Source organism: Elephas maximus, chromosome 16, assembly GCF_024166365.1.
Source record: "Elephas maximus indicus isolate mEleMax1 chromosome 16, mEleMax1 primary haplotype, whole genome shotgun sequence".
Taxonomy (NCBI): domain Eukaryota; kingdom Metazoa; phylum Chordata; class Mammalia; order Proboscidea; family Elephantidae; genus Elephas; species Elephas maximus.
Window position 1 is genome coordinate 47,347,370 of NC_064834.1, and position 24,864 is coordinate 47,372,233.

The 24,864-nt window shown below is 42.5% G+C and overlaps 1 protein-coding gene across 4 annotated transcripts in view; it reads right to left on the minus strand.

The window, feature by feature from the left end:
* The window catches only part of ALDH18A1 (aldehyde dehydrogenase 18 family member A1), a 43,079-nt gene that overhangs the window by 1,710 nt on the left and 16,505 nt on the right, over nt 1–24,864 (minus strand). For 3 of the 4 annotated variants that reach the window (XM_049855219.1, XM_049855218.1, XM_049855220.1), the window contains exons 6-17: nt 23,932–24,090; nt 23,418–23,508; nt 18,582–18,706; nt 17,416–17,560; nt 16,630–16,703; nt 15,349–15,442; nt 12,444–12,664; nt 9,745–9,882; nt 5,411–5,606; nt 5,188–5,309; nt 3,117–3,303; nt 1,545–1,640 (exon numbers count right to left, since the gene is read on the minus strand). In XM_049855219.1, coding sequence (XP_049711176.1) covers nt 1,545–1,640; nt 3,117–3,303; nt 5,188–5,309; nt 5,411–5,606; nt 9,745–9,882; nt 12,444–12,664; nt 15,349–15,442; nt 16,630–16,703; nt 17,416–17,560; nt 18,582–18,706; nt 23,418–23,508; nt 23,932–24,090 — 1,648 coding nt within the window. The remainder of the gene's footprint in view (nt 1–1,544; nt 1,641–3,116; nt 3,304–5,187; nt 5,310–5,410; nt 5,607–9,744; nt 9,883–12,443; nt 12,665–15,348; nt 15,443–16,629; nt 16,704–17,415; nt 17,561–18,581; nt 18,707–23,417; nt 23,509–23,931; nt 24,091–24,864) is intronic. The other variant, XM_049855221.1, reaches the window with a different exon arrangement.

Below are 24,864 nucleotides of genomic sequence, written 5' to 3' on the forward strand. Positions count from 1 at the left end.
CGTAACGTTAAGGCTAATTTTTGGAAATAGATGACCAGGTCTTTCTTCCTTGTCTGTCTTAGTCTGGAAGCTCCACTGAAACCTGTGCACCATGGGTCACCCTGCTGGTATTTGAAATACTGGTGACATAACTTCCAGTATCATAGTAACATGTAAGCCACCATAGTATGACAAAGTGACAGATGGATGGTGGAGGCACATAGTAAACACCCAGTAAATATTAGCTGTCACTGCTGTGAATGTATTTCACAGGAATGTAACTCAGCCAGAGTTTGGGTTTACCCCCAGCTGGTGCTAGAAGGACACTGAGTGGTCTTCCGCTCTTCCCCCATCCTGGATTTCTGCTTAAAAGCTGCTGCTATTTCTTCTTCAAGAACATGAAGTACAAAGATCACTGCAAGTGATGTGATAATTAAGTCAACCGGATATAAAAGGAGGAAACTAAAAATAAAGGGTCTAAGGACTAGGACTAAGAATAACTGACTAAAATTCCTTTTAATAACTTTATAACAATTCAGCAAGAACTATTTCTACAGGCAGATCATTTACTGAAAAGTTCAGAGGGATTAAAATGTTTTAAGTGGTTGCAATAATCCTCAAATATTCAGAAAATGTGTCATGCATGTCTTATTGGAGCTCTATATAATGGCTGCCCTGAAAATCAGAAACTGAGTAACTCCTATACTACAGGAGCTACAGATTCCATAACTAATGGGAGAGGGGGGAAAGGGTGTCTTTCTAAAGCTTTTTATTTCAAAGCCTGTTTTGGAAGTTAACCTTACACCTCTAGGCTTACCTGTTTGTTTTTGATGCTGACATGTAAGCCCAGTATAGGCACTAGCAGCTTCCTTTTTCCTATGCTCATAGCAGGGATGGGGGGGTGGGGTTCTTAGTTCAGAAGCCACTGGGCTGTGATACTCTGAAGAAATAAATCTGCAGTGGCACTGTCCTGAGGGACCATAGCATGTGCACCTGTTGTGAGCTGTGCTTTAAGAGGAGGCTACGAGGCCTGCTGTACTGCAGTGGGAACCACCAAGGCCCTGGAGTTCACAAGCCTGGGTCAGAATACCATTTGGAGAAGTTACTTCACGTCTTTGAATCTCAGTTTTCCCATCTCTGAAGAAAGAAACAAGAGTACCCTGGTGGCTCAGTGCTTAAGCGCTCAGCTGCCAACCAAAAGGTTGGTGGTTCTAACCCACCAGCTGCTTATGAGAGAAAGATGTGGCAGTCTGCTTCCATAAAGATTTACAGCCTCAGAAACCCTATGGGACAGCTCTACTCTATCCTGCTCTATGAGTCAGAATTGACTTGACAGCAATGGGTTTGGATTTTTTGGTACCTTCTTAACATGTGAAATGCCTAGAGCATAGGACACCTACCAATTTATAGCAGCTATTACTATTCTCCCTCCTCCTCTTGCAATCCCAACCTTCCACAAATCTCTGATTCCACTATCTTGACCAAGCCTGTGCCTTCACCGTGCTCCCTGGACCACATAGCAATTCACAGAGACTCCTTTCTCTCCCGACTGGAGTCTGTCTTACCCAGTCCGAAGCGGTAGCCATCAGAGAAGCGAGTGCTGGCATTCCAGAACACGCATGCACTATCTACGTGCTGGAGGAAGAACTCTGCTGTTTTTTCTGTGCCATAAAGAAAGAGAAGAAACCAAGTTAGGATGACCCACGATAACAGCCCTGCTTCTAGCCACTCACTGGCGACTGACCAGAACAGGGCTCAGGCCCCAAGGAGGCTCCTTCATGTGTCCTCTCACATATTAAACACATAGGCTTGTGAGAAATCTGAAGAGGAGGAAGGCAAACTAGCATCATCAGTCAGTGTTGTGGAAGGTGTAGTGGATTGGGGAAGAATGGGTTGGGATCCAGGTCTCCCACTGCAGACGTATCCTCGGTGATGTGATGCCCTGGCTACACTACTTAGAAGGCAGTGCCCAGAGTCAGGTTAACAGCATGGGCTCTGGAGCTAGACAGCCAAGGTCTGAACGTCAACTCCACATCTACTAGCTAGGTGCCTTGGGCAAGTTTCTGAACCTCTCTGTGCTTGAGTAAAATGGAAATCAACAGCTTTACCTACCTCACAGGGTTGTGGAGAGGACTAAATGAGCTGATGCCCACGGGGTACTCACCCCAGGGCCCAGCACATGGCAAGTGCTCAGTAAACATTAGGTATTATTGGTGGTACCGTTGTCATTCCCCAGTGGACTGACTAAATTCCTCTAGGGGGTCATTCTGGCTTCCTCTACCAGTGCCTGACATCTAGGAATGTCCCTCAATACATATTTGTGGAGTGAATGAATGAATGTGGACAAGTGGTTCTGTTCTTAACTAGCTGGTCCTGGGCCTTTGTTTCTTCAGCTGCAAAATGAATTTATTCCAATTACCTCATAAGGTTGTTGTATGGATTAAGCGATAATGCCTCTGACGCAGGGTAAGTCATCTTTAAACCAAAAAACCGAACCCATTATTGCCGACTTGATTCCAACTCATAGTGATTCTACAGCACAGAGTAGAACTGCCCAGTAGGGTTTTCAAGGCTGTAATCTTTATGGAAGCAGAGTGCTGTATCTTCCTCCTGTGGAATAGCGGGTGGCTCTGAACTGCCAAACTTTCGGTTCACAGCCAAGCACTTTAACCACTGTGCCACTGGGGCACCTAAGTCATTTTGAAGGTGAAACTATTCATCTCTGCCCTGCCTCTTCCACTGGGCTGCTGTGACGAGTCCATGGGTGGTGCAAACGGGTAATGGGCTTGGCTGCTAAAGGTTGGAGGTTTGATTATACCCAGAGGTACCTTAAAAGAAAGGCCTGGTGATCTATTTCCTAAAAATCAGCCACTGAAAACCCCACAGAGTACAGTTCTACTGTGACACACATGGAGTTGCCATGAGTCAGAACGGCCTTGATGGTAGCTTTCTTTTTTTTTTTTAATCTATGTGAAGCACTCAGCAAACCATCAAATGCAACCTACACCAGGCACTATCACTAGTCTTTTCAGGCTCTGTTTTCCAGCAGGTCAAGAGGGGCTGAGAAGAACATGACCACCTTGGATATCAAAGTAGAAAAAGCAACGCCTGTATGCGTGACGTATCCAGACACTGACCGTTCTCTGTGACAATGACATCCGTGTGGGAGCTGCCGTACTTGTGGATGTGGTCGATGGCCTCTTGGACACTGTCCACCACTTCAATGCACAATTCCAGGTCCCCATACTCGGTTCGAAGCGACTTCACTTCGGAGGGGCTGAAGGTCAGATAGGAAGCAAACTTGGGGCCTGCATGAATTTTCACCTGGAAGAGGGGAAGACCAGGGACAATAGAATAAAAACAACAAAAATAAGCAAGCTCACACTTCTTCCTCTAGAATCAAAGAGCAAGATGTCTCTGAAGGGCTCTTCCTTCTGATGAATGTTTATATGGAGTGTAATACCACAGCCCAGAATCCAGGGTCCATGTGGCCTGGATAACTAACCTGGTCCCTGCCTCGTCTTTCAGAGGCAGCCTTTCGCATTTCAGCACACACTGCTTTTGAAAATGCTGAGTGGCCACTTGCTAGCAATGGGTCCTTGGTAAAGTTGGAGCAGGGATTTAAACAGGAAGCCTGTGATCATTCAGATTGCATAAGGCATTTAATGGGCTGTAAGTATAAGCCTTGGACTGCTGGCATTTTAGTAAAATGAACACTTGACTATAGAACTCCTGCTCTCTGTATATGTAGACCTAGACATTGGACCCATATGAAAACAGGGAGTACACGTCTACTCCCTTCACCCTGCAGAAGTCCCAGGTGTGCTTTAGAGGTAAACAATGTTTTTCTAGATCCTTTCAGTACCTCTAACTGTGGTCACCTGTTGGATTTCTGACTTAATCTGGCCTCACCTCTAGGTTCAGCTGGGCGCCACACTCTGGGAGGTCAAAAGAATTTCAGGATTCCAAGGCTGGTTACTGCAAGCCTCAGTCACAAGCCTGACCCTACTCAGGCCTTGTTCTGAGATCGCCCCAGGATGGGGTTCATGTCTTGTTTTTTTGGGACCAAGCTGTTGTCCTGGCTCAGGTTACAACAAATGAACACTGTTTTGTCTTCATTATCCTGGAGGCCCTGCTGTGGTTTCCTATCTGGGCCCCTAATTCCTCAAGGATTATGGCTCAACCATCTTGCTCGAGGACTGGAACCTCATCTCTGAGCCCCCCGCTCTGTGCAAGTCACCCTTCTGGGTTTACTTCCTGCAATACGAAGGTGATCTGAGGAATTGCAAGACAAACCTGAGGGTGATTGAGATATTGTGGGTTTGCCAGAATCAGGACTTTTGTCCTGACTAAAGGAGAGTGTTCCCCTTGTCAGCCCAGTCCAGTCTACTGTGGTACTTGGCATACATGGGTGTCCAGTCAAACAGACCACTAATGCAAAGTAAGACCCTAAACTGAGTGACTATGTGATTTAATTCCTTCTTGATTTAATCCGTGTGGTACATTTGTATTTTCAAAACAATTCTTTCAGGTTCACACTGGGACAGTACTGTTTCATAAGATGACTGGAGCCTTCCTCTCCAGCACAAGGACAGAGGGGAAGAGACACAGTCTCCGGGTCAAAGAAACCAAGTCCAGCAGGCACTTTCTTTACTATGTGCTGGTTTATATAATTCTTAAAGGGTGTCATAATATATTAAAGCTTAAAATGCATTAAGATGACATTAACACTGGTAATTGAAGACTTTTTGGGGGGGGTGGTGAATGCATCTGAATATCTGGTTTGAAAACACTCCTGCAATCTTCTCAAATCCAATTAAAAAAAAAAATGTGTTCAGAAACAAACTTTAAACTTTGCTGCCTCAATAAAAAAAAACATTGCCAAAAATAGCCCAACATGCTACCATGTGATCTGTCTTATCTATGAACCCTCTTAGCACTTAACACAACCCACTTTGTAATAAAGCTATTTGTGTATCAGTTTGTTCTACCTACTAGACTGTTAGAGGACAAGGGTCATGTCTTACTCACCTCTGTACTTAGCACAGAACTTGTGCAGAGCAGATGCTCAAAAATATTGTTTTTTTAAATTGCCTTAAATGGAATGGCGGCTACTCCTGGCTAGCTGGCAGGCACGAATGCCACAGGCTTCTAAATCTCAAAATGGAAGACAAGAACTGCTGTACAGTTCTATGGCTTTGTCTTTACCTGCTCTACTCTCAGCATGTCAATGATCTGGTCAAACAATGGTGTTCTGAGCAGATCTCGGTGGATCAGCAAAGTCTCCAAAGCGTTGCAGGCAGCTGGATATTCACATTTAGAGTCTCTGACTGAAAAGAGAAGAACAAAGAAGTGTTTAAAGTAACGTGATCCAGGGGCACAAAGGATCTGACGAATATTTCACCCTGAAAAACAGGAGACTCCGGCTCACCAAGTCTGGTGACCTTGTCAACGCTGGCCTCTGAATCCACATACAGGTGGCAGATGCCTTCACTGTGTCCCATCACTGGAACCCCCTTAGCAGCTTTCTGGATGTCTCTGACCAGCTGGGAGGAGCCACGTGGGATGATCAGATCTATCATTTTGTCTAGGCGGCAAAGATCTTCCACTTCTTCTCTGGTATTCACCTGAAGAGGTAAAGAATAAAAAGCTAAAGATGACATCTCCTGACCACACAAAATGCTAAGAATAGCAGCCTCCCTTCTACAGATACATGCAGGCACTATGAAAACATAATCTGAAAACAGGATTAAGTTGCTGATCCCGGGAATCAAGAAGCTGTCCAGCAAATGCTTAACAAGCATCTATACATGCGGTGCTAGGCTCCACACTGCAGCATGCAGGTCATGGTCCCTGCCCTCAACTAATTCAGAGTCTAGTAGGGAAGACAGGACTAGGACACAAATAGCTACAGCACAAGGCAGATAATTTAAAAAATGCAGAAGAGGTATAAACGAAGCGTTATCTATGGAAGTTAAAGGTGATACAGAGTATGCTAGGCTATGGGATTACCAAAGGCAGTAGCCACTCTGTGGGTTCTTTGGTCACAGCCTTAATGAAATGCTGGGTCTTGCAAGGAGTCACAGTTCTCCGTGACTTCCACTGACCACCTCTCTGCTGGGATGCTGGTTGGAATTACTAAAGTGCTTGTGTTAGGACACCGAGATTATAGGGAGTTTTTCCCCACTTCTTGATTTTTAACCCCCTCCCCACTCCCATATGTTCATGAAATAGAATGCTTGAAGATAGATATCCTAGGCATTAGTAAGCTGAAAGGACTGGTATCGGCCATTTTGAAACAGATAATCATATGGTCTACTATGCCAAAAATGACAAATTGAAGAGGAATGGTGTCACGTTCATGGTCAAAAAGCACACTTCAAGATCTATCCTGACCAAACCAAAAGCGAAGAAGTTTCCTGAATAAACTGAACGCTTTGAAGGCCAGCGTAGCAGAGGTGGGAGTTTGGGGACCATGGTTTCAGGGGACATCTAAGCCAACTTGCATAATAGAATCTATTAAGAAAACATTCTGCATCCCACTTTGGAGAGTGGCATGTGGGGTCTTAAATGCTAGCAAGCGGCCATCTGAAATGCATCAATTGATCTCAACCCACCTGGAGCAAAGGAGAATGAAGAACACCAAAGACTCAACATAATTATGAGCCCAAGAGACAGAAAGGGCCACATAAACCAGAGACTACATTAGCCTGAGACCAGAAGAACTAGATGGTGCCCGGCTACGACCGACGACTGCCCTGACAGGGAACACAACAGAGAACCCCTGAGGGAGCAGGAGAGCAGTGGGATGCAGACCCCAAATTCTTGTAAAAAGACTAGACTTAACGGTCTGACTGAGACTAGAAAGACCCCAGAGGTCATGGCCCCCAGACCTTCTGTTAGCTCAAGACAGGAGCCATTCCCAAAGCCAACTCTTCAGACAGGGATTGGACTGGACTATGGGATAGAAAATGATACTGGTGAAGAGTGAGCTCCCTGGATCAAGTAGACACATGAGACTACAGGGGCAGCTTCTATCTGGAGAAGAGATGAGAGGGCAGAGGGGGGCAGAAGCTGGCCAAATGGACATGAAAAGAGAGTGGAGGAAAGGAGTGTGCTCTCTCATTAGAGGGAGAGCAACTAGGAGTATATAGCAAGGTGTATGTAAGTTTTCGTATGAGAAGCTGACTTAAAGCACAATAAAAATTAAAAAAAAAAAAGATCCTGAAGTACAACACTGTCAATGATAAGATAACATCCATATGCCTTCAGGGAAGACCAGTTAATACGACTATTATTCAAATTTATGCACCAACCACTAATGCCAAAGATGAGGAAACTGAAGATTTTTCTGCAGTCTAAAATTGATCAAACATGCAACCAAGGCGCATTGGTAATTATTGGTGATTGAATGTGAAAGCTGGAAACAAAGAATAAAGATCAGTAGTTGGAAAATATGGCCTTGGTGACAGAAACATCAGAGATTGCATGACAGAATTTTTCAAGACCCATGACCTATTCATTGGAAACACCTTTTCTCAACAACATAAATGGTGACTATACATGAGGATATCATTAGATGGAATACAAAGGAATCGAACCCACTACATCTGTGGAAAGAGACTACGGAGAAGCCAGGGGCCAACTTTGAAACACATTATCAATTGCTCATATGCAAGTTCAAGCTGAAGCTAAAAAAAACTAAAACAAGTCCACGAGAGTCAAAGTATGACTGTGAGTATATCCCACCTGAATTTAGAGACCATCTCAAGAACAGATTTGATATATCAAACACTAATGACCAAAGGCCAGACGAATTGCGGGATGACATCAAGGACATTATACATGAAGAAAGTAAAAGGTCATTAAAAAGATAAGAAAATATGACAACCAAAATGGATGTCAGAAGAGACTCTGAAACTTGCTCTTAAACATAGAGCAGCTAAAGTGAATGGAAGAAATGATGAAGTAAAAGAGCTGAACAGAAGATTTCAAAGGGTGGCTCGAGAAGACAAAGTATTATGAAATGTGCAACACACCTGGCATTTCTCAAGCTGAAAGAACTGAAGAAAAAATTCAAGCCTGAAGTTGCAATCCTGGAGGATTTTATGGGTGAAATACTGAACAATGCAGCAAGCATCGAAAGAAATAATTAAATGAGAAAATGGATCAAAGTGTCTGGCACAAGGCAGACACTCAATAAATTCTGGCTACCAAACCAAAACCAAAACCAAACCCAGTGCCATCGAGTTGATTCCGACACACAGTAATCCTATAGGATAGAGTAGAACTGTCCCACAGATTTTCCAAGGAGTGCCTGGCAAATTCAAACTGCCGACCCTTTGGTTAGCAGCCGTGGCACTTAACCACTACGGCACCAGGGTTTCCAAATTCTGGCTACTACTTTCTATTTCAAATAATATGAGAAACCAGACTATATGAAGAACAGGGCCTCAGAATTGGAAGAAGACTCATTAACAACCTGTGTTATGCAGATGACACAACCTTTCTTGCTAAAAGTGAAGAAGACTTGAAGCACTTACTGGCCAAGATCAAAGACCAGAGCCTTCAGTATGGATTACACCTCAACTTAAAGAAAACAAAAAGCCTCACATCTGGACTAATAAGCAACATCATGATAAATGGAGAAAAAATTGAGGTTGTCAAGGATTTCATTTTACTTGGATCCATAATCAACACCCACGGAAGCAAGAGTCAAAAAATCAAAAGACTCATTGCGTTGGGCAAATCAGTTGCAAGAGATCTCTTTAAAGTGTTAAAAGGCAAAGATGTCACCTTGAGGACTAAGGTGCACCTGGCCCAAGCCGTGGTGTTTTCGATTTTCTCATATGTATGTGAAAGCTGGAAAAGGAGTAAGGAAGTCGGAAGAACAACTGACGCCTTTTAGTTGGGGTGCTGGTGAAGAATATTGAATAGAACATGGACCGCCAAAAAAAAATGGACAAATTTGTCTTCCAAGAAGTAAAACCAGAATGCTCCTTAGAAGCAAGGATGGCAAGGCTGCATCTCACATACTTTGGACATGTCAGGAGGGATCAGTCTTTGGAGAAGGACATCATGCTTGGTAGAGAGTCACAGAAAAAGAGGAAGACCCTTAATGAGATGGACTGACACAGTGGGTGCAACAATGGGTTCAAGTATTGCAACAATTGGGAGGATGGCACAGGCCTGGGCAGTGTTTTGTTCTGTTGTGCATGGGGTCACTATGAGTTGGAACTGACTTGACGGCACTCTAACAACAATAATATATACTTCAAAAACCTCGTTTAATAGTAGAGTGAGACAAAGTTTGGTTAAAAAAATGGCAACCATAAGCCATAATAGTAGTGATGGCTGCATGATTTCATATTTACACGGTTCACAACAAACTTTCATAAAATTTATCTTACCTGACTTGCCCTAAACTGCTCTACCAGTCATAAGAACTCAGGCCTCCCACTCTTGGTCTGGTATTCCTGTTGTCCTGTGACTCAAAGAATGAAGGTCTAATCAACTTTCTTTTAAATCAATAGTTCCAGGAGAGTGTATGGAAGTGGCCTTAAGCCACTGAAGACTCATCACAAGCCCCCGGCTCTGCAGAATGGCCTAATGCCAGTGGCTAATGCCCAGGATTATCCGGCACTCAGTATCTGCCGATGCTCCAATCAAGCCTGCCTGTCAGAGTGCCCTGGCCCTACATAGTCTAAACTTTGCTTCAACAATCAAAGGCCTGACCCAGCCCCTCTGGGCCTGACTTGGCCCTACCAGCTGTACAGCCTCCTTGACTCCATGGATAGAGAGGGCCTCCTGGGTCAGGAGGTGAAGAATACGGTTGCTGTGTGAGGCCTCCTTCCCTCCTTTCAGTAACAAGCCATTACCACTTGCAATAGCCAAGGCTGCCACCTGCAGATCAAAGAAGAGAATAGTGAATCAAAGGAGGAAACATAACAGTAGCATTAGCATTTACTGAGCACTTTTTCTGTGCTACACACTGTGTTACTTGCTTTATAAGGCTTAGTCTGTTTTAGAGTCCTGGTGGCATAGTGGCTAAAGCACTCAGCTGCTAACCGAAAGGTTGGCGGTTTGAACCACCAGCCACTACACGGGAGAAGGATGTGGCAGTCTGTTTCTGTAAAGATTACAGCCTCAGAGACCCTTTGGGGCAGTTCTGCTCTGTCCTTTAGGGTCGCTATGAGTTGGAATCGACTCCACGTCAACAGATGAGGGTGGTAAGTAAGCCTGTTTAATCTTCATGACTTTCTAGTGAATTAAGTACCTGTTTTATTCCCCATCTTACAGGTAAAGAAACCGAAGCCTAGGGAGGCTGGTGACTCCCCAAGCTCACATAGCTTGTAAACGGCAGGGCTGGGAGTCATACCCATACCCAAGTGGCTTGATTCCAGAGCCAAACCACCCTGGACCTTACAAGCTCAACTATATGGCTAAGCACCAGTAGCAAAGCAACCTGACTTAACTGGCCAGGGTTACAGTGCCATGCCCCAACCCCACTTTGGCCACTGTGGAAAACAGCACTCTCAGCTGCCTCTGCAGGCAAGTGCATGGAAGTGACTCAGGCTGAGGCATGGGGACGCTTTAGGTCACATCCTCCCCTGGCCCTATAATAGATCCAAGAGCTCCAAATTCCTGGTGCTAAGAACCTAGAGAAGACTAGAGCTCTTGCCCGCCCCTGGGCAGCTATGCAGAGACTACTGGGAAAGGAGCACCGTGCCTGTTTGGGGAGGAAAAGGTAGTTACCCTTGGAGACTGATACTGACCTGATCTTCATAAGCCTGGAATTTAATTTTCTGAATGCTCCTGGGATAAGTGAGAATCTTCCTGTTCTTGTAACTTAGTGAAGGAAACTACTAGAAAAATTCTTGCTTGAATATACTAATCTCCAGATTAGTAATTCCTAATCCTTGTTTGTTTTGTTCATGCAACCCTTATAAAAGTTAGTAAACTTTCTCCAGATAAATGCAGAAACACACAGAATTCTCTCACCTACAGCTTTTAGGATGGATTCTATGAAGGAATCCGTGGTTGCGATCCTGGGTGAGGAACCTCAGCTGTGGCTGGCTGAGGATGAAACCTCAAACTCCCTTGTGAAGTATCAGCTAGTATGGACGACAGGTAGCAGAGAAACCACAGCCTTCAAGGCCCTAGGACTCATTTTTATTAGCAGAGGGGAGTTTTGCAGTCATTACTAGGGCATTTCTGCAAGACAGGTATGTGGACAGAAGGTGGTGGTATGCCAACACCAGCCAGGGGCTGAGGACAGACCCTAATGGTATGGGAGTCCCTTGGTGAATAACCTGGTTTAAGTCACATCAGAGAGTAACCTCCATGGAGCATTCTGGACTCCCATGATCACCTATGCACTACAGTAAAGGGGTGCTATGTTTTTAAATAATTTCTCTTTGAGACTTTGGGTTAGTACAAAGAAAGAGCAAGTATTATTTTTACTAATGGAACGTCCAAAGGAAAAATGTTCCCAGGTAAGGGTGGCTACTTTCTAATGCCACCTGGTATTTCAGGGCATGGCTGTTCGGTAAGAACTCAATACATGATTTCTGCATACTAACCTGCGATATGTCAACTTCCTTAAAAAGGGTGGCATTTTTGTTTTCACTAACTACTGAAAAGTTCTCTTCACCAAAAAAATGTGCCTACAGGAAGCTGTTTTTTTTTTCTGTGCATTAGATGAAGGTTTACAGAGTAAATCAGTTTCTCAATTAACAATTAACACACATATTGTTTTCTGTCACTGTTTGCCAATCCCATGACGTGTCAACGCTCTCCTCTTTTTGACCTTGGGGTCCCCATTATCAGCTTTCCTGTCCCCTCCTGTCTTCTTGTCCTTGCCCTTGGACTGGTGTGCCCATTTAGCCTCGTTCTGTTTTATGGGCCTATCTGATCTTTGGCTGAAGGGTGAACCTCAGGAGTGACTTCAGTACTGAGTTAAAAAGGTGTCCAGGTTTATCCACTCTCTGTCAGACCAGTAAGTATGTTTTTTTTTTTTGGTGAATTAGAATTTTGTTCTACATTTATCTATAGGAAGCTATCTGTGACACTGATAATTAAGGAGTTTTTTCACACAGGCAAAGCCAGTTAACGAATGAATTGATCCTAAGTAGGCTAGCAGGGATTCTGTGGTCAGAGAATGAAGTGCAGCAGTGAGCTAGAGTATTTTAAATTTGCTCCTGCACTGTGGTACAGTAGATCGACCTGGGCTGGAGTCCCAGCTTCACCCTTACAACTTGTGTTAGGAATAATTAACTTCTATAAACTTGAGTAAATGGACATATCTACTAATCATTACTGGAAAAATCGATAACATAACATACCTTAAGAAGAGCCTGAGGATAAAGTCTTAAAAATTATCTCTGGGAGACTTATCTACAATCCTGAAAACAACCTCTTCCTTCAATTCCTCCCACCCCAATGGCAGGACATTTGTCACATACCTGGGGTAGACAGTCAGGGCGAGATTCAAAGATCACCAGCAGAACTCCAATTGGGACAGTCACTTGTTCTAGTTCCAAGTTTTTGGCAATTCGGGTCCGGCGCAAAACACGCCCCACGCTGTCCTGTGAGGAGGCTGCGATCTGCCGCAGACCGATAGCCAGGCTGTTCAATTTAGATGTGGAGAGGCTCAAACGTTTCAGCAGGGGAGCTGCAAGTCTCCCTGAAAAGAAGAGCACATGGTAAATTAGCAGATCTGGGCTGGCTCCACCACCAACTTTTATTTCTTGACACTTCACTGACACACGGCACTGTATTAGGAACAGACACGGAACTCAGGGGTCTCAATAAAACAATGACATGCCACTTATACAGATTTTTTTCAAGGATAGTTTGCACTCTATATCACCATTTAAAGGTGTGCACACCCATATCCTTTATGCCAGCAATTTTAGTTCCAGAAATTCATCATTTGTGTGCGTGAACCTGTATGTAAATGAGGATACTTACCACAGCAATTTTTGTAGTGGCGACAAATTGGGTTCCACCTAAAAATTCAAACAATGGGCTACAAATGCAGTTATCATAAATAATATATCTGTATATATTGATATGGATAGTTATGTAGAATACAGTTTGTGAAAAACGAAAACTGTAAAACAGCATATATGATATGACCGTATTTATCAGATACTGTGTGTGTGTGTGTATATATGTATACATACACATGTGCACGTGGAGCTGTCTGGAAGACATCAAGAACAATGATGGTTGTTGTCTACTTCATCTTTCTCTATTATTTACATTTTTTATAATCAGAGGCAATAATGAAGTTTTCTTCCAAAGTAAAAATTCCAATAGAATTATGGTAAATTCACATATGTAGAATATTATTTAAATTTAAGTAGTAAATTCGATATGATTCTCTTTCTGTATACATACTCATATTCATACGCATACATGTATGCAAGCTCAGAAAAGCTACTTGGCATCACATACCACAATCTTTACTGTGGTTAATGTTGAGGTGTGATTATGAAAAATTTTCCTTTCTTTTTAATAATCACACCCACCAAGATAAAATAAACACATTTGTATTTTTTAAGGGGAGGAACCAACTCTACACCAAGAAAAAAACAAAATCCATCATCTTACCAACCAATTATGTCAGCTAATTAATTTTCTTTATTTTTCCCCATGTGCATTTTAATGAAGTTTTAATTATAGTCCAGGTTAAACATTATGTTCTAGCTCTTTGCCTAACAATTCTTTTAAGTTTTTCACGTTGCAGAAATTATCATTTTAATTACTACTAAATATTGCATTGAGTTGATACTGCTTAATGCACTTACCTACACCTATGTGATTAGACATTCAGGTCGTTTCTAGTTTTTACGTGTGCTAAATAATCCGGCTCCAAAAATTTTAATATATAAGCTGTTTTCTCCTCTTGAAATATTTTCTTAGGATAAATTCCCAGAAATGGGATTATCAAGTCAAAAGGGACGACCACGCTTGTGTACACCGAGGACTTTGTTCTTAAACCATTGTGCATCTTTGTGTATTTCCAGGGAGATATAACTGGGATCAGAAGTCAGAGAGTTTTGTCAACAACTAGCTGTGTGACCTTGGCCAACGGCTTTAACCTCCGCGGGCCTCGATTCTTTTATCTTTAAAGAAAAAAACGGGTATCAAAGATTTCCTCCATTCCTGAAACTCTATTTTATGACCTCGTAATACTGAAAAGAATCAAGGCTAGATGTAAAGTCTAAAAGAAGTTCCAAATCAGCTGTTGCAAAAATGTTTTAAGGAACGAAAGCAATGCTGATGAGGCTTACAAGGTTTCAATGAAGCCTTGCAATATTTCTTTGGACATCTGCTAATCTGGATGTTTAAGGCGCCTTTATTCAACAGAAAAGAAATTCAAAATTCCATAAAACTGACCCCGTTATTTTAAGGTGGAATTAGGAAAAGAGAATAAATGAGGGCCTACCTGACTGGATGGCATCTAACAACAACAACAACCTGACTCTACGTATTTAGTTGCCTTGAGTTCAGCCATCTCACTCACACTATCATTAGCACCTCAAAGGCACTTCCGTATACCATCTTTGGTTAACTCTGGGCAGACTCACACAAATCAATTATCTTAAGAGACATGCTATCTTTCATCAGATGCTGCAAAAACTATTTCTACAACTCTCTCATATGCACAATCATCTGGGTTTGAATCCTTGGTCCATCACTGGCCATCTGAGTAAGTGGCAACTTCTCTGAGCTGTAAAATGGAAATAGTAATAGCAGCTGCCTCACAGGTAGAGTCCCTGGATACCATAAGTGGTTAAGTGCTCGACTACTAGCTGAAAGATTGGTGGTTTGAACCTATCCAGATGCGCCTCAGAAGACAGGCCTGGCGATCTGCTTCCCAAAACTTACAACCTTGAATACCCTATATAGCAGTTGTATTGTGTACACATGAGGTTGCCATGAGTCAGAAAAGACTCAAGGGCAGCTAACACCAACCATCTCATAGGTACTAGGTTGTGAAGAAAAAGTGCTCAACAAAAGTTAGCTATTATTAGCTGAATTTCTGAAGCAGTGGGGTTCTCAATCTTTTTGTTTTTGTTTTTTGTCCTGAAATTGCCCTAGTAACCATGGCTCATGGCTTGCAGGGAATGGAGAAAATCCCTTTGGGGGGCTGTATTAGAATATATGGGGTGGGGGTGTATGTACAGCTTGAAAAGGTCAACTAATACCAGCCACACACTTTCAATAAAAATGATGCATAATACACAATTTTTTCTATAATAATCTTGTCTTTTGGCAGACAATGATGTAAGAATTATTAGTAAAAACAAAACAAAACACTTTCATAACAATAACTCTAAATAGCCTGGTCATCTTTACCCTGTGCCTCCTCCAGGTCCTTTTTGTTGGCTGACAGGATCTCATCACGCTGGTCCGTCAAGAGATCAGCCAGATGATGAATAATTTCTGCTCTCTAGGAGGAAAGGCAAAGTGTTAAATAAACACACACACAAACATGCTAATCCAAGAATAATGCACACCATAATTTTTTAAACCTGCTCTTCCAGAGAGTGACAGACTTTGTTCCTAAGTCCAAGGTTGCCATGGACTGAAACCTTCTTCCTGTATAGCCTTCCTTCTCCACCACAGTTGCCCTCGGTTTTTCTTTTCTCTTTCTCACTGTTCACGTCCCCTCATTTCTTCTTACTTTTCCTCCTCCTTTACCACTCCTGATTATTATAATCAGCAAATCATGGCCTGGTGAGGGGGGGATGATGAATCACAGTCTGTCCAGGAGACAGGAGCCAGCACTTCGCATCGGCAGGATGCACACGTCCTCACATTTCACTAGCTACACAGTTTTATGTTCCGTGTACATTTTTTGCATCCACTTTTCCTTTTTTTGATGATTATTTAACAACCATCAAGGGGAAGATCCAGTCCTGGACACTGGAGGAAACACCAATCCTTACCCACCTAAATCAGGAAACCTGGCAAATTAGTGTGGTGATTACTGAAGGGGTAGAATGAAGTGGTTTGAGAAAGAGAAGCTAGGTTTCTCCTTTCCTTTCTCTGCTCGTGGCTATTTTAAAATCTCTTCTCCTTTCTCAAGCCAAAGAATTCCCCAGCATAAAACGACATACATCAATCTGAAGCCCACATTTAGCATCATGACCCTTGGGGAGCAAGCTTCAGTCCTGACCTCCTCACCATCTCCGGCTTCACCGTGTCTGCTGCCTAGACTGACTAATTCACATAGGCAGGGCTGGGCTCACGAGCTTCCGTCTTACAGTTAAGTTAGGTGATTTGGAATGGGCTGGGATAAGTAGTTTTCCTTCATTTCCATGCTGAATATGTGGCAGGATCAGATAGCCTCCTTGGTCTCATCATTTCCATGATGCTTTTGATCAAAACATCATAATGATGGAAAAGTCAGTAGGCCTCTGCCTACTAAAGACAAAAGGGAAAATAAAATTTAACAAAAGAAAAAAGGTACAGTGTATTTGAATCAGGCTTGGGACTCAGGCTAAGTGTGGAGCACTAGGGATAAACCGGGAGTGGGCAGGTGGGGGTGCTGCATTAACCTGCTCATGTTGGATCTGTCAGCACGGCATGACTCGCTCTGGACACTGCAATAAAACTAAGAGAGGAGGTTATTACCTGCTCAGGTTCCAAAGTGGCCAACATCCGTCCTCCAGATCGAGCCATTTCTCCCTGCTGTTCAACTGTAGGACCTGCAAGAACATTTGCGAACATCACATCACGGTCAGCTTAGTTCTCTCATGATCCCAGCACGTGCCCACGCTCGTCACACCCACAGAAGGAATGCTCGTGCCTTGTAATATCTGTTTCACACACTGAGATCACTTTAAACAGTGAAATGGCAAAGATTAACTCAGGCATAAATGTAACTTCCTGTATTCTGGGGTCTATAATATGCTTAATATCTTCTATAGTTTAATTGTACCTTTGCTTATCTTTTAAAATTTGTTTGTATTTCAAAATACAGATTATGAGGCAATTCTGTCCATTGTAAACACTTAAGAGCACAGGCTACCTAAAAATTCCAACAATAGGCTACAATGCAGTTATTATAAATAATAAAGTGCCTTATGCACCTCTGGATCTCTAGTGCTAATTAGTACCTGGCATCCAGCATGGGCCTGGCAAATATTTCTTGAGAAAATGAATGCTTATATTCCTTAACCCAGTGATTCTGGAGAAAACAGGAGACCTAGCTAGACAGGTAAGATAAAATTTTACCAAAGCAAAATCCAATTTTGCAAATAATATTCAAAAGCAATACCATATTTCATATTAGCACATCAATTTTGTGATCTGTGTTCCTGGAGTGAGTGTTCGGTCCTCAGTCCTATCTAGACTGTGGTGTTACCATAGTCCATGGGACACCACTCGCCATGGAACCTTATGAAGACCAGTAATTACCTGCAGGCTTCACTTCTGAAAAGAAGGTGCCAACTTTCTTTCCTTCCACAATGTCTGTGATGACATGCCCGGACACCTTTGGGTGGGTTCCATTGGCAATAACAACAGAAGTGCCACCTTGCAAAGCCCAGAGGGCCGCCTTCACCTATAGAGGTCAAATCCAAAGAGCAGATTCAGATCTCTACGGGGTCTAGTCACCTACACTTGAAACTTTCAAGAAGACATAAAACACAATTTGATATTGGGTAATTAAGTATCCAAGGAATGTTTTTAATAGCTTAGATGCTCTGAAAACACGCTCAGACCGTGTACTCTTCCAACGCACAGTCCAACCATGGCAGGTGCTGCCTAAAGACAAACCAATCTATCCTTAGTTCTCAGCATGTTCTCTCTTCAAGACTCTCTAGTACTGGGACTCATTACTTCTATATTTTCCTTATTATGCCTCAACTTCGAAGCAGTTCAGTATCTGGCCTGGTTTTTGACCAAGTCTGATCCTAAGTACTTTTAGCTTGTTTACATAGGGCTCTCGTGAACTTCCTTTTCTGGGTCTGTCCTCTTATCTCTTTTTGTGCTGCCCCACCCCGTTCTGGGTTGGCAAGTTGTCCTTATGTCTGCTAGTGCGACTTATGATGTTGTACTTTACAGATATAACTTCTTGGAACAATTAGTGGAAATAATTTTTGAAAGAGTCTATTAAGAAATATTTCAGCTAATAACATTAGAGAATTTACAAATTATGAAAAATATATAGGCCCTGCCCTTAAGGAGTTCACAATATAAACGCAGTGTTCATATAATATTAATAAAAAGACTGCATATACAGACAGTACTAAATGTAGGTATATAATACTCATTATATACATGCATGTTTAAATGTGCCTCTATCTGAACCATTAACTCCCATAAAAGAAAAAACCCAAACCAGTTGTGGTTGAGTTGATTCTGACTCATAGCGACCCTACAGGACAGAGTAGAACTGCCCCACAGAGTTTCCAAGGAGTGCCTGGTAGATTCCAACCGCCGATCTTCGGGTTGGCAGCTGCAGCACTTAACCACTACGATACCAGGGTTTCCTTAACTCCCATACAATTACCAAAACGAAAGGGACTATTGTCGTTTGGGCTTCACAACTGTTACTGGCAGCGAAGGTACCTGGTCCTTACCTTGGCTTCCATGCCACCCATTCCCACTCTAGACTTGGTTCCAAAAGTCACAGACTGCTGATCTCCGGGATAAAAGATATCAATGAGTTTTGCATCATCTGACCCTGGGGGGCTGTCAAAGAGGCCTAAAAAAGAACAGTCAGTGATACTGCTTTAATGTAGAAGAGCGTGTCCCTAGACAGGCTTTTCCAACCACCCTGCACTTTCTTTGCCAGTTGAATTCTGCTGTACCAAGAGCTCTGAGCAGAGACAGAATGGGGATCAGTGGGTCCACCCACACTAAAACAGCTCTAGAAAAGCTCACCTCACACACTTACATAGCCTGCCTTCATAGATGAATGTGTTCCCCCATCAGAGCACGGCCATATCCTTGGCACAAATGATATTAACCTGTCCCGCAGCTCCTGGGACTACTGAAAAAGCACAGAAGCAGTGCAGAAACAGTGCAGCAGCCATATATAGCTTAATGGGACTACCTCCAAGAAAGATGAAATTTGAGACAGGCAGTCATTAACTCTCACAGTACCCACTGAAACAGCCACTAATTTAGACTCCCCATTTTATGGGCGAGTTGCTGTGAAGGTTACACTGAGTCAGCAGGAGAGCTCATGACTCTTGGCATTCAGTCTGGATTTGTAGCCATTAAGCATCTGTGTCCCTTTTATAACTGAGCACAGTGACAGAAAACAGAGTAACATGAATGTTACATGCATAAAATTCAAGATGAAAAACCCACAATTTCACTTTGAAAAAGAACAAGTAGGAGCCTTGGAAGGGGAGAAAAGGGGAAGCAAGGGCTTAAGGAAATGAAGTCAAGTCCAGACCTAAGTGAGACAGACAGGGAGAGACTCCTCGTGGTTGGGGACTGGCTGAAGTACATTTTGGGCAGTGATGTCCTACACTTGGTTATAAGTTACTGCTTGTCCTCTGCTGTAATGTACCCATCCCCTCCACTGCTCTAAATCTTCAGTACATCTCTGCTGTATGCAACCTCTCTGGAGGGGTAAAAGAATAAGGGGAGTGAGGAAATCAGTGTCCAGTATAGAATAAAACAGCATAAACCAAGATCCGCAATTACAGGGAGAAGAAGAATAACCTCTCACCATCTCTGTCTACCTACAGCTCTCCTAGGATTGAGGGCTGGGTCCCTCCCAGAAGCTTCAATGCTATGAGACTGTGGGCTTGAATTGTGAGGCTGTTCTAATTTCACAGAGCAGTAGGCCGGACAACCCCAAACCCAAACTTCCCCAGAGACATCGAGGGGTTCCCAGCATTCTGATATTCTGCCTACTCCTCTTTTTCCCTTACAGCAGCTTCTCAAACCCACCAAGGATATATTTAAAATTCTGATGTTATTCTAGAAATCAACATTCAGTGGATAACCAATTAATCACAGTGACAGCATAAGCCTGCCATTGACCAATTTTGGTATCTGAAGCCACATTAAAACTAGAGTTTACCAGAGCGTATTTCAAATTGGGTTTTACAAGTTAATCTGACTCACATCCTTTTCCTTGCTGGGCAGTAGAGGAGAAAAGGAAGAGTGTGGATTTTAAAATTGGACAGATTTAGATTTGAAAACAGCCTTTGCCAAGTACTAGCTATGTAACTCTGTATATACCATTTGGCTGATCTGAACTTCATTTCTTTATTTGTATAACTGGGCTAACCTACCTACTTTGCAGAGATGCCACAAGGATTAAATAAAGTGACATTTGTAAAGCAGTTAGCACAATATTGACACATAGTAGAAATTCAGTAAAAATCTGTTAACTGAAATGCCTTCTTCAGGGTGGCTCACACTTACCCAACTTAACTGTTTCTATTCTAAAACTTCAAATTACAGTGTATCAACATGATACTAAGACTTCTTATAGGTAAAGATACTGACATACAGGCATGACATCTCTGATTTTCCACATGGGCAGAAGACAGATTAATTCACCCACATCTGTCCCTGCCTTATCTGGGCAGCTCACTGTCCTTACCTTACACTACCGGAGTATAAAGTGGAGAATAAGTCCTGCCATGTTAAGCTGCCTTGGGTGTGGGCTGGGAACTAAGTTTCTCTGACCTCCTGGCAAGGGAGCTAAAGCAAATGGAAGAAATGATGAAGTACATGTACTGAACGGAAGATTTCAAAGGGTGGCTTGAGAAGACAAAGTAGAGAATTACAACGAAATGTGCAAGGACCTGGAGTTAGAAAACCAAAAGAGAAGAACACATTAGGCATTTCTCAAGGTAAAAAAACTAAAGAAAAAATTAAAGCTTGAGTTGCAATACTGAAGACCTCCATGGGCAAAATACTGAATGACCCAGGAAGCATCTAAAGATAACGGAAGGAATACACAGAGTTACTGTACCAAAAATAACTGGTCAACATTCAACCATTTCAGGAGGTAGCATATGGTCAAGAACATACGGTAATGAAGGAAGAAGTCCAAGCTGCACTGAAGGCATTGGTGAAAAACAAGGCTCCAGGAATTGATGGAATACCAATTGAGATGTTTCAACAAACATATGCAGCACTGGAAGTGCTCCCTTGTCTATGCAAGAAAATTGAAGACAGCCCGTATTTGTGCCCATTCCAAAGAAACATGATCCAACAGAATGCGGAAACTATCAAACAGTATCAATATCACATGCAACTAAAATTTTGCTGAAGATAATTCAAAAGTGGTTGCAGGGCACTGCCAGAAATTCAAGCTCAATTCAGAAGAGGACGTGGAACAAGGATTATCACTGCTGATGTCAAATGAATCTTGGCTGAAAGCAGAGAATACCAGAAAGACGTTTACCTGTGTTTTATTGACTATGCAAGGGCATTCGACTGTGTAGATCATAACAAATTACGGACAACACTGTGAAGAATGGGAATTCCAGAACACTTAATTGTGCTCTTGAGGAACCTGTACACAGATCAAGAGGTAGTTGTTTGAACAGAACAAGGGGATACCACATAGTTCAAAGTCAGGAAACGTGTGTGTCAGAGTTGTATCCTTTCACCATACTTACTCAATCTGTATGCTGAGCAGCACATATCTGAGAAGGTGGACTATAAGAAGAACAATGCAATATCAGGATTGGAGGAAGGCTCACTAACAATCTACAATATGCAGATGACACAACCTTGCTTGCTGAAAGTGAAGAGGACTTGAAACACTTACTGATGAAGATCAAAGACTACAGCCTTCAGTATGCGTTACACCTCAACATAAAGAAAACAAAATCTTCACAACTGGACCAGTAAGCAATATCAGGATAAACCGGCAAGAGACCAAAGTTGTCAAGGATTTCATTTTACTTAGATCCACAATCAACGCCCATGGAAGCAGCAGTGAAGAAATCAAACGGCGTACTGAATTGGGCAAATCTGTGGCAAAAGACCTCTTTAAAGTGTTAAAAAGATGTCACTTTGAGGATTAAGGTGCCCCTGACCCAAGCCATGGTATTTTCAATTGTCTCATATGCATGCAAAAGTGGGACAATGAATAAGGGAGACTGAAGAAGAATAGATGCCTTTGAATCATGGTGTTAGTGAAGAATATTGAACATACCATGGACTGCCAGAAGAACGAACAATCTGTCTAGGAAGGATTATAGCCAGAATGCTCCTTAGAAGTGAGGATGGCAAGACTTCGTCACACATACTTTGGAAATATTATCAGGAGGGTCCAGTCCCTAGAGAAGGATATTATGCTTGGTAAAGCAGAGGGTCAGCAAAAAAGAGGAAGACCCTCAATGAAATGATTGACGCAGTGGCTGCAAAGATGGGCTCAAGTATAGCAATGATTGTGAGGATGACACAGGACCAGGCAGTGCTTTGTTCTGTTGCACATAGGGTTGCTATGAGTTGGAACCAACTTGATGGCACCTAATAATAACAACAATGACTTACATGAAAAACTGAAAGTGATCAAAACCACAATGAGATATTACTTCACATCCACGAGGATGGCTAAAATTTAAAGGGGCAGATAATAACAAGTGTTGACAAGGATATGGATAAAACAGAACCCTCATACACTTCTTGTGGGAATGTAAAAGGATACAGCCACATTGGAAAACTGTGTGGCAGTTCCCCAAAAGGCTAAACATTATTACTACATGACCCAGCAACTCCACCCTCAGTGAAATAAAAACATATGTCCACACAAAATCTCATATGCCCATGTTCATAGCAGCATTATTCATAATAGCTCAAAAGCGGAACCAATCCGAAGAGCCATCAACCGATGAATAAGTAAAACGTAGTATATCTATACAATAGAATATTATTCAGCAATAAAATGAAATTAAATACAGATATATGCTACAACATGGATGAATCTTGAAAACATGCTGAGTGAAAGAAGCCAGTCATAAAGGACCACATATTGTATGACTGCATTTGCATGAAATGTCCAGAATAGGGAAATCCACAGAAACAGAAAATAGATTGGTGATTGCCCAATGGACAGTGACTGCTAAGGGTATAGTTCTTTTTGGATGGTGAAAATGTTCTAAAATCAATAGAGATGGTTCCAATACTAGAAATCATTGAATTGTACACTTTAAATAGGTGAATTGTATAGTATGTGAATTATATCTCAATAAAGCTATTATTAAAAAAAAAAAAAAAGGAAAGTGCCTAGACATAATGTTTCAGCATTCAAACTGTATCTCCCAGACTTGCCCACATTCTTTTGAGTCATAAAAACCCTTTGTCAGACCGTATGTGTCAGAAATTCATAATGGTCCATAGTGAAAAAAAAAAGATCTATAGGACTCAAACAAGGAGGGGAACTCACATGCCAACACAGGTAGCATTTTAAAGAAAAAGGCATTACTTTGTACCTTCTACATCTGAAAGAACAATCAAGAGGTCAGTTTTCATTTCCACGGCCAGACGGGCAGCCAGGCTATCGTTATCTTTAACACTAATGACCTGGAAAGCAGGTAAAAAGTCATAAGTGAGCTGAATGCAGTCCAAAAAAAATTCACAGAAGCAGTCAGCTAGGCTCTGGGAGGCAAAACCAGTGACCCTAAGTATATGGGTGGCAGCTCTTTCAAGCCCCTTCTGCCTGTAAAACACAATGCCCACTGCAACCCCTTTTCCAAACATGCAGCCTTCTACTCACTGGTACACACAAGCCATGCTCAGAGCAGCACCATCCTAAAGCATTACAGCACCTTACCCTCTTGAATGCATGCCCCTGACTTCAGAAGAGCTTATGCAGCCATTGTTCCATACTGCCAGCTTTTCTCCTGTCTCCATCTTGTCTATGCTGAACTTCTGGTGTTAGTACATGCAGCACGGCACAGCATTAGTGTCTCCAGCATGCTAAACCCTTAGGAATACTTTACCCACATTTACCCCCTGGAGGTCACTATTGGGCTCAGCTGGGGGGACAACGGCATCGTTTGTGTTGACAATCGGGACGATGTTCATTCGGAGGAGCTCATGAAGTGTCCCATTGAGGTTCCGGCGCTTTTGCTCATCATGGAAATCCAGATTGGTCACCAAAATCTACAAGGATTAAATAGACCAAAAACACTGGAGCAGGGGTAAATGGTGAACTTCCAAGGAACAGCATACAAAAGATGCTAAGAGTGTGGGGGGCAAACTTTAGACTTGTGGGACTCCACACGGATATGAATAGAATACACATCTCGAGATGCTTATTCGATTCTTTTAGACATGAAAAAAATCCTGGCATCTGATTCAAGGCCTGGCAATTAAATAACTCTGGATCCTAGCATCTGATTCAAGGCCTGGCAATTAAATATTTGGTGAGTGAGTGAACAACTGCTTTATCCTGCTTGGGAAAAGGTATTAGACACAATGGTACAGGGTTCAGTTGTCACTGTTTTTGTTCTGAAGCGGACCACTACTAGAGTTAACAAAGGCTGTGTCTGAGCATGTAGGACTCGCCTGGAGGTTTATGGAGATGAGTCTTGAGTCACAGGCTGAAAGAACATCTAAACATAACTTAGTTCAAAGGACGGGTTGAGCATAAGCTGCTCAAAGCCAAGGAGAGAGTTGGGAGTGGGAGCGGTAAATAGCCCTGCTTTCTTGCTTGAATCAAGAGCACTGGGCAATGATCAGTAGGAGAGAAAATTAATGCAGATGATGGCAAAAAACTAAATGGTAAGAATTCCTGAAGCTCATGAATAAATGCTTTAATGTCATCTCTCTGATGCTTAAGGGTTGTTGCTATGTAGAACAGGCTGAAGTAGGACAGGTTGAAGATGGCTGGTCAAGAACAAACAGTCTAAGTGGAGATAGTTGAGGCCTGAACTA